At 34.3% G+C, this 11,160-nt stretch overlaps 1 protein-coding gene across 1 annotated transcript; it reads right to left on the bottom strand.

Moving 5' to 3' along the window:
• Positions 1–797: 797 nt before the first annotated feature.
• On the bottom strand, positions 798–1,538 carry LOC143587110 (WUSCHEL-related homeobox 5-like). The gene is made up of 2 exons (XM_077068498.1): positions 1,193–1,538; positions 798–1,126 (listed from the first exon to the last, which is right to left on the bottom strand). The coding sequence occupies exons 1-2, from the start codon at positions 1,536–1,538 to the stop codon at positions 894–896; spliced, it is 579 nt and encodes a 192-aa protein (XP_076924613.1). The 3' UTR covers positions 798–893.
• Positions 1,539–11,160: the final 9,622 nt, after the last annotated feature.

The raw sequence follows: 11,160 nt of genomic DNA, 5'->3' as shown, positions 1-11,160 counted from the left end.
CTTGGAGACGAGGTGGCGGTTGCAGACTTGGAGACAAAGTGGTGGCCGGAGACGGGGTGGTGGCCGGAGACGAGGTGGTGACATGCTATGAGGAGGCTGCTGAGAAATGGATTTCTCTTTGTTTTAAAGAAAAATGGAATTCTCTAGTTTTAGAGAAATAGAAAGAGAAATAGAAATGAAAAGTGGAAAACAAACAAAAGAAATATTTCTAATTCCATTTCTCCCCAATCAAATCCCTCTACCAAACACCCCCTTAGAGAATGTTGATTTTTAGTTAACATGCTCAATTGGGTCTGCCTTTATATTTGAGCTCACCTTATATTTTCTCATTAGAACTAAAAGTTGTGCTAGATTCGTATATAAATTATCAGCAATACCTTTCAACAACCTGCCATATTTACTAAATAGTTTAAAAATGCATGAAATCATCTTGATAACAAGTGCTAAAACATGTTGCAAAATATAAACTTTGTAACTTTTAACAGAACGTATCATTTATTAAAGTTATTATTATTATTTTGATTATTTTTAAGTTAATTATTTTTGTGTTATTCAATGCACGGAAAATATTATTCACCGATAATCAATATAGTTTATTTTTTGGTTTCTTTTAACTAGCGTATGAAAACGACGGACACGGTTGATGAAGAAAAACAAAATATACTGCAAAGCCAAATCTTCCATAACAAAGCCAAATCTTCCATAACAAAGTGAACTAGCAGTCGAATCGATGTACATACGAATACGATCATGATTATAGACATTCTTGATCAGCCAGTCGAGCTTGTTTTTCGTTGTAAACAAAGGATCCACACACAAAGATATTACAACACAATAACAACTACATTATCATTCAAACTAAATTAACACTTAACCAACAACATTAATGTTTGTTACATGAAACTTAAACGTAGATCCAACGATGGATGTCGATGATTATAATGATTTTCCATTTCCGTCCCACACGTGTAGCCAGTTGTATACGGTGAAGCATTCTCCTTACATTCATGATTATCATTCGTGTACACTTTTGCCTTCTCAGACTGGTCTGAGAAGGCAAGAGTGTTCACTGGAAAAAGCTGCAACGTTTCCATCACCCTCCCACTTTCAGTCACCTCAACCAAATCTGTAGTACAAAAAAATATTAAAAAACATAACATAACATAACATAATATATATTTAAACTACTTACGTGGTTTTGTAACATGACTAACATGATTAAGATCGTAGTCATTCTGATTAGTTTCAACATAAACCCGACGACGTTTTTGTCTCTCCCTAGCCTTATGATTCTGAAACCAGTAAAAAACATTCTTGCTCTCAATCTTGCCATAAAAGCTCAACTGAGAAGATATCTTTTGTATTTGGTCAGTACTAGGTGTTCTCAACCCGGACCTAAACAAGTCAGTTAAGACCTTAACTTGTTCATTAGTAGGGTTCCACCGACCACACTTACTACTACTGCTACTGCTACTGCTGCTGCGACTACTAGGTGGTTGTTGTTTCATCAGACCAAACCCTGACATTCCCTCATCCATATTTGGATCTCCTTTTGTTTTGATCAGGTTCAGAACTGAAAAGATGCAGTGTACGTGTTGGTGCATTATATAGTACAGTTTAGGGTGTTATTATATTTGGAAAATGGTGAGTGAGTGGAGGAAAATAAGGTTTTTGTTGAGTAGCAAGTGTGATTATTTATAATATAATAATAATAATAATGTTGCTTTGAATTTAGGAAAGGGATGGGAGAGTTTTGAGGAGTTGATCTGTTTTTTTAAGTTGAATGTTTTTTCTGCTTGGTTTTTTGTGTAATCTTTGATACATGCACAAAGCTGCAAATTATCAAGATATATAATTACCTAGGGCAAAATTGTCATTGTCATTGTCATTGTCATTGTCATTGTCTACATATTATTGTTTGTTATACATCTAGCCATTTAGGCATATATAAGAAAAGAGATATTACATCAACCAAAATATAAAAGAAGTATATGCAAGTAGGGGTACAAACAAGCCGAGCTTGAGCATGACTAGGCTGGAGCTTGACTCGTTTAACTTACACAGAGTCCGAGCTTGAGCTCGGCTCGTTTCGAGCTCTATTTTCAATGCTCGAACTCAGTTCGTGAATGAATTTTAAAGCTCGAGCTCGGCTTGTTTACTATATATCAATTATTTTTTATATAAATATAATTATTTTATATATATTTTTCTATTAAAATTTTATGTATAAAATATTATATATTATTTAGTTATATTTATTTAATTTTTCATAACATTATATATATTAATTAATAATTATTAAATATATATTTTAACAAAATTATATAAATGGCAGGCTCGTTTAAGCTCGTGAGCCAGCTCGAGCTCGATAAGTGAAGATCGGGCTCGGGCTCGTTCGGGCTCGTTTATTAAACGAACTTATTTTTAGGCTCGGGATCGATTAAGTTTGGCTTGATCAAGCTTTTTAACAAGCCGATCTCGAGTAGCTCGCGAGCAGCTTGGCTCATTTACACCTCTGTATGCAACCAGATGCAATGAACATTTATATATTTACATGAATAGTGTAATTTGCATAGATGTAATGAATGTTTACATATGTAAAGAGTCGGTCCACATATTTTTATTTATTTTCATAAACATAACTTAAGTATAATATTTATGAAATTTAAGAATAAAGTTATTATTAAGTGGGGTTCATACGAGTACTTATCATAACTCAAATGTTCTCAAATGTATCATCATCGATCATTATATAGTGAAAGAAAGTAATTTTTGTGTACTGGAAAAGAGAAAAATAAGGGTTAAAAAATCATCATACGTCTCACACGGTAGTTATAACTTCTATATGGAAAAGAGAAAAATAATGGTAAAAAAATTATCTTATGTCACCCTATGAAATTAGGTTAAAAAGTAATTGAGACTATAATTAAACAGGAAAATCAGTGTACAATAAAATAAATAGTTAAGATTCATGTAAGTCCACTACAAATGTGATATGTATATAGTGTTTATTGACATTGGAAACGCATGTGATTGTGAAATATAAAAATAAGATGTTTAAAAATCATTTTACGTTAAGGGTAGATATTAACTTAAGTTTTAGTTCCCGCTTAAAGCTGGTTATGGATTTGTTTTACTTTATAAGAATTAGGTAAAAAAATAAAAAGTTACTAGCTTGACAGAAACCGTTGATATTTTTAATTCAACTCCATGTTACATTTTCTGACCGATACTAATTAAAAGCTAAGATTGGTTATCTATTTCGTCATTTTGTTCACATTTAGAAGATACTCGATACAGATTTTTTATACAGCTTAAAGAAATATAACAACAATATATTTAAAAACTGAATTATAGTATATACATGTGGTGGGAAAGTAGAAACATTGGAAATGGTTAACACCAGTGACTCAAAGTCAAAGATTAAATTGTCTGCTATAGTTGGACGGTTGTGATCACTGTTCCCTCATCACTCTTCACTTTAGTTATTTCTTTTTTATTGAATATTGTAATATTATTTGATTATGAATATTAGGTTTTTATTTTGAAAGCTAATGAGCTGGTGGTGGACTGTTAAGAAAAAGATTTAATGTTTCGTGTAATTCAGGTTCGATTTCTGCCTTCAACATCTATTTTCAGTGACATCAGGATGATGATAGAAGACTAAGCGAGTATGTGACATTCACTAGTTGGATATTTGAACTGAACAAGTTCTATCTCACCGCACTATCGTTTGGATACTTGTACTGAACGGTTTTATCTTACCGCATTGTCGTGTATTCGGACGAGTGTTCACAGACATTGGCATTAGGTGAGTGCTGTGAAAATAGGGTAATGAGAAGGCAAAGAAACAAACTCGGGACGGTCATAAATCGTGTGCATGTAGTCCTTAATTGAATGTTTCCTTAACTCATGCATGTTAACTTTTAAGTGGAACGCATTAGTTAAATTTATGACTGACTTTGATCCAACATGTCTACATGAAACTTGAGACATATTCAGGATATGCACAAGGTATGAGATTCAAGTATAAGATTGATTTAAAAAAAATGCGAGTACACGATATGAACTCAGACTCGGTTACTCGAAACTGACATATCCGTTTGCCCAGACCATACTCGTAAATATTTTATTTTATTTTTTTCGTTCTTTTGAATTAGAGAAATCTACCAGTTGAATAACCTTTTAGGTATATGAAAGGCTCCGTTACCGGTGCCTCACTTTGGACGTTGGATTTACTCATAAACATAGTTCTAAATATCAGATTTAATCAAAACTTTACGCGGAATATAAAACTTTCATTAAACATTCATAACATTTCATAGGTTGTCGAAATCAACATTCTTGTCTTTCAATTATAAAACATTAATCGTAAAACATCTTGGGACTTCAGATACCAGCCTCTTATTCATCCGCCATGTGTCCCTCTCTCAAGCCAGCCGTCTCATTCTACTCACCTGTGTGCATACTAAAAGTCAGCTACGCTGAGTGAGTTCTAGTTAAAAAGGTAACACACATTACATTCTCATACATTACTTCACGTATCCGAAGACACGTATTAATACCTTAACCTTGTATAAAGATCCATAAGAGGAACGTCACGTAATATCTATTAAAAGAACCATTACTATTACCCATACTATATATATATTCTCCATAGAAAGAATGATCTATATATATTATTCATAGAATGAACACTCTATATATTATCCATACAAGGAACACTCTATATATCATCCATATAATGAACACTATACATTATCCATAGAATGAACTCTATATATTATTCATAAAAGGAACACCATATATTATCCATAGAAGGAACACTATTCATTATACTTAAAAGGAACACTATATTTTATTATTTAATATCCATTTAAGGAACACATGTTGTATTATTTAATATCCATTTAAGGAACACTGATAATGTTCACAGTCGTTATCTACACTATCACTTCCTGGGTCTATGTCCAATTAAAATTAGAGGGATTTGCCATCCTAACCTACGATATCAGACATAGAGCCCGCATACCTTTCATACACTTGCTTCCACATACCATACCTAAAACTATAATCACTTCTTTTGGCGATATGTGCAATATCCGAAGATCGTTCACGTACCGAAAAACTTTCATTATCATTCAAGACATATATAAATAACATATAAATCATACATGGCATACACTTACCATTTAAGGTAAGTGTATTAACTATCACATCGAGTATGCACACAGCCCCAAAAACATAACAAGGAATGAGGCTAGAAACTCACCTGGATCCTGTTACATTCTCCGTTCAATGTTATTCCTTTCTTTAAACGAGCTCTGCTAACTGTATATTAATCACATGTATCAATACTTGTTCTAGTCATTTTATTCATGTTTCACCATAAATGGTTAAGTCTGGTCTATTCTAATAGCATTCTATTTGAACACATTGTATTCGAATGGTATTAGAATACATTTGTGTTAGCATACATTTGTATTCTAATGGGCATATTGTATTCTACTGATCATATTGTATTCTAATGATCACATTGTATTCTAATGATCATATAGTAATTGAATGATTCATTGTAATCTAATTCATGAATTGTAATTGAATGATACATTGTAATCTAATTCATGAATTGTAATCTAATGATACATTGTAATCTAATTCATGAATTATAATCTAATGATACATTGTAATCTAATTCATGAATTGTAATCTAATGATGCATTGTAATCGAATAGCCCATTGTAATCGAAATAAGGCATTGTAATCGAATTGCCCATTGTAATCGAGTAGGCCATTTGTAATCGAGTTGGCCATATGTAATCGAATTGGCCATTTGTAATCGAGTTGGCCATATGTAATCGAATTGGCCATTTGTAATCGAAATAAGGCATTGTAATCGAATTGCCCATTGTAATCGAATTGGCCATTTGAAATCGAGTTGGCCATATGTAATCGAATTGGCCATTTGTAATCGAGTTGGCCATATGTAATCGAACCGTCCATTTGTAATCGAACGAGCTGGTCAGTTTAGGTTCGTTTACCACCGTTATTATTATATTTCATTGTCTTAACACTTTATTATGGTTTGGTATTAACCCATAAACATTTCCTTAACCGTTTTCAGCCAAAACTTGACCCGTGTAACCATAAAGCTTGGACCTTTATGGTCAAAAACGTCCAAGGCTAGATCTAGTGTTTCTTATAAGCCGTATACATACATGAGTCCATTGTATCCATTTTAAACATCAAGATTGTAACTTAATGATTCATCTAGACCCAATCTACTCTGTGTTTAAGTTTCATGGCAAACTGTTCATAAAACATAACTTGTAAGGATAAAGAGCGTTAGGTTACGGTTTAGCTTGTTTATGAACTTTAATATTGTATTTTGCTTGTATATCAAAGATCTAACAAGATCTTGGCTTGGTTTTGTTCTTGGATTTCTCTCTAGCTTGCGGCCGTGAAGGGTGGTGTATGTGTGTGTTTTAGAGTGTGTAGGGAGGCTATGGTATAGAGATTGATAGAAATGGAAAGGATTAGGGTTTTAAGAGGGTATTTATACTCCCTTAAGCCCATGGACCTAAGACCCATCTTTTCTTTTTGGTCCATAATTAATTCCACCTAATAGCCTACTTATCCTTCCATCTTTATTATTGTATTCTTTTATCATTTCTCTATTAACCGAGTAAACTATTACGCCATAAATAAATAATATATTAAATATTATTTTTGATTTCGGGATGTTACAGTATATATGTATTTTTCGTTCTCGACTTATAATTCTTAACAAATTAACAGGTTTATATGTATATTCAATGTTTTTCGTTCTCGACTGATAATTCTTAACAAATTAACAGGTATATATGTATATTCAATGCCTGCAGGTATACTTGATATACCAACTGGAAATTGAGTAGTAGGGTACCCAACGAGTAAGGAATATAGTTTATACTGTAGTATGGATTGTAATTAGCAAGACTCGTCTCATTGCCATCCTTTGTTAATTTTAACCTTTTAAAAATCATACGCTTAACGCAACTACTTAACATAACTATATATATAAGTTGCACTTTACATGCTACCATTAGATTGTAGTGTGTTGGTGGTATTATGTGAGTTTTTCTTTAAAGAATTTACATGATAAAAGATTAATATAAAAGTTCTAATAGTTGTTAAACCCCAATATTTAGTGCAAGATAAAAGGGTTGATGAAGCCAAAGAAGAAAGAAACTAAAATTTAGGAATGGCAACGGGGCGGGTTTGGGGCGGGTTTGGCTTAACCCGAACCCGAACCCGAAACCAAAAACCATCCCCGTACCCGCCCCATTACCCGTCGGGTTTAATTCGGGGATTCCCCGTTTGGTTTTTTGTACCCCCCCGACCCGCCCCGTCCCCGAACCCGAAAACCCGAAACCGACCCGACCCGTCCCCGAACCCGAACCCGAAAACCCGAACCCGAAAACCCGAAACTGAACATTTATCGAAATAAACTTCTGCATCACACACATAAAAGCTGAAACAATGTGTTACAAAGGAAATAAAACCAAGTCTACATGGCCGAAAAATCATGCCAAATACACAAACTACAAAATTGCGACCAAATCTAAATACCAAATCAAACCAAATCATCCAAAGTCGTCGTGCCACTTTCTTTAGTACCTACCTACATTAAGAATATTTATCAATAAATCAACCAAGTTAAAAGAATAAAAGCTATGTTACAAAAATAGTAAATTTTATAAATATTATTACCTCTTCCACATCCATTTCATATTCAATGGTGCGGCAGTATGCCTCGGTCTCTTCCGAACAAGTTTCTATATTTAATAGTAATAACATAAACATATATTCATGATTATGAAGATAAATAACATGAGTAATAATGTAATATTCAATATAGCGTTACCTCGAATCTCATTCAACAACCAACTTTGAGCACACATTAAAGCCTCCAAAGTTTTTGGGTGAAGTCGACTTCGGTGAGGACTTATTAATCTTCCACTTGTACTGAACGCAGATTCAGAGGCAACGGTGGAAACTGGAATTGCCAATACATCTTTTGCCATCCTTTGAAGTGTCGGATACTTACCTCCATTTGTCTTCCACCAAAGCAACAAATCCAGTTCTACTTCATCAGGCAAAAGATTTTCTTTCAAGTAGTTATCTAACTCTGCCATATCATTCAAGTCATCATTCACCTTAGCTTTGGATTTAATGTCAGATAGGAATTTTTGGAATCCACCAGAAGAACACTCTGACAACCCCGAACTGAATAAAGATGAACTAGAACCACCACCTATAAATTAATGTGAATCAAGATAAATCAAATATTAGCAATTTATATTTATACTCATTAAATATTAATATGATTATACCTTCATAGTAGTTTTTACCACGTGAGTTGGTAGATTCATATTCTTTAAAAAAAGCTCGGACAAAATCCTCAAGAGATTTAAACTCTTCCTTTGCCATTTCTTCACCGTATAAGGCAGGCATAAGCAACTCTACGTATTTTAGCTTGTAACGTGGATCTAAAACCGCAGCCATCCCCATAATCCCATGAATTACAGACCAATATTTATCAAACTTGCTACTCATTTTATACGCCATTAGACTAATGTCAACAATAGAAGACTTAGTCCACTCCCGCATAGAAAAACGAATCTCACATATCAAAGGGAAAAAGACATTAGCAGTAGGATACTTGTTACCAGAAAACAAAAGAGTTACCCGATAGAATAGTTGTAGCTTGTTACATATCTCAGTTGCTAAGTCCCAATCAAGGTCCGTAGGCAAACTAGTATACCTGGGCTCTCTTTGCTTTAATCGCGTGAAAACATGTCTATAAGGTATAGCAACACTAAGCATCAAATAAGTAGAGTTCCAGCGAGTCTTGCAATCAACGATCAGTTTCTTTGTGTATTCCATTTCAAGTTGATTGGCTGCTTCCTCAAATTTTTGCTCTCTTTTTCCTGATGCAGACCAAAATAAAACACTATCTCTAATTCTTTCAATCCCATCCTCAATAACAGACAAACCATCTTGAACAATCAAATTGAGAATGTGCGCGCAACAACGCATATGAAACAACTCTCCTTTCCTCATGAGTGATCTCAATGGAAGCTTCTGTAGTAACTTGTTGATAATTGCATCATTTGTGGTACAATTATCAACGGTAAGAGTAGACACTTTTCTATCAATATTCCAATCACATAGACAATCATATAGCGTATCTGCAAGAACATCAGCTGTATGTGGTGCAGGCACATAAATAAACCTATATAAAATTTATGCATCAATATAAGTGTAAAATACATTTAAAGTTTTAAACTAACTTTATATTAGACTTGTACAGCTTTACCTCATGATTCGGCTTTGCAAGTTCCAAGAGTCATCTATAAAGTGTGCAGTGACGGCCATAAACCCTTTTCTTTGATGGTTAGCTGTCCACATATCAGTAGTTATTGCCACTCTACTTGTGATCCTCCCTAATAGTTTCTTAGTTTTCACCCTTTCATATTCATAAATTTTTAAAATGTCGCTCTTGATGGTATTTCGACTCGGAACCTTAAACAAAGGTTGAAGACCTTGAACAAACTTTCTAAAACCATGATGGTCCACCGTTGTAAGAGGATACTCGTGCACAATAATCATCTCCGCGAGATCTCTCCTTGAGTTGTCTGGATTAAACGTGTAGTTGGAGAGATATGATGAACTACCATCAACTTTCTTTTGCTCCATAATCAAGATGCTTTGTCGTATATCTTTAACAGTTCGTCTTGGACAACGTTCAAAATGATCTCGTAAATGCGATGTGCCGTTTTTGCTTGAACCTCCTAGCTTTTTCTTACAATAGTTACATTCCGCCTTATCTTCACCGTTCACTTTCATTAATTTAAAATGGTTCCACACGGCAGATCTTTTCCTTTTACCACCGACATTTTGACCATCTTCAAAAGTATCATCAAGGTTAGACTCATCGTGGGTAGTAAAGTTAGTTGGTGGTGGTTCATTAGAATCATGTACCCCTTCACTGCTTCCTTGAGGAGTAGAATAAGTAGGAGTGTTTGAAGCAACGGGAGTAGGAGTACAAGTGTCTGAAGCAAATTTATCACCTTGTGATGCCATATAGTTGTAGATGCAACTGAAATAGAATGGCACATAAAAGTCAGTTTTAATGCATGTACAAAACCGAATGCAAAATAATACAACTGACAATTTCATGCTAAATAAACTAACTGATAAACTAACTGACAATTTCATGCTAAATGTAAAGTAGTAATCTGTTTGGATCAAAATGTTATTTTGGGTTAGCCTAATCTTGAACCACCCATTTGATTGTATTCTAGTTGTTAATGCATGTATTGCTTTATCAGATGGTGGAGGTGATAAGACTGGGTATGTTGTAAGCTTGGCAAAACGTGTGGGTTTGGTCGGACTCACAGGTCAAAACAGTTCAGGTCGAATCAAGCTGTTTCAGAAAATGGTTACATTTATTTGGGTCAAAACGGATGTTTCTAAATTGAACTCGGATTGAACCGTAGTGTGAGGCGGGCTGCAACAACCGTAGTGTTAATTCATTTAAATTAATTTTAAGTCACAGATGTTATAATGATTCGAATAAACCTACTTTGATCCATTGTCTAATTTAAGCCGCCCTGATTTCGTTTTATTTTCCGTTTTATGTGTTTGGATCAAAACAGATTACTACTTTACATTTATTGCCTTAAAATATAAAGTAATAAAAACTCTAACTTCTGATCCAAACACATAAAAAGGTTTATATCTTCTGATCCATTGTCCAAACACATAAAAAACTCTAAAATAAAAGGTTTCTTCATAACACCACCAAAGGGTTTATATCAATTTCATGTACCACAAATTCATGCTAAATATAGGAATGAATTTAGTATAGGAATGAATCCTTAACACATGTACAAAACCGAATGCAAAATAATACAACTGACAATTAGGGATCTTACATTACAGGTGGTAGCCTGGTAGAGTGGTAGGATGAGAACGAGGAGGAGGAGGGTGGTCCGGTGGTGCAGACGGGGCGATTGATGGTGGATTGGTGGTGGATTGGTGGTGGATTGGTGGTGCTGCGGACTGCCGATTGGTGGTGCAGATTGATGGTGCTGCGGATTGGCCGATTGGTGG

The sequence above is a fragment of the Bidens hawaiensis genome, unplaced genomic scaffold (assembly GCF_021521415.1).
Source record: "Bidens hawaiensis isolate Kalapana, Puna unplaced genomic scaffold, B.hawaiensis_p1.1 tig00035142_1, whole genome shotgun sequence".
In the NCBI taxonomy this organism is placed as follows: Eukaryota; Viridiplantae; Streptophyta; class Magnoliopsida; order Asterales; family Asteraceae; genus Bidens; species Bidens hawaiensis.
Note: the sequence above shows the minus strand (reverse complement) of the source record. Positions and strands in the feature narration are given on the sequence as shown.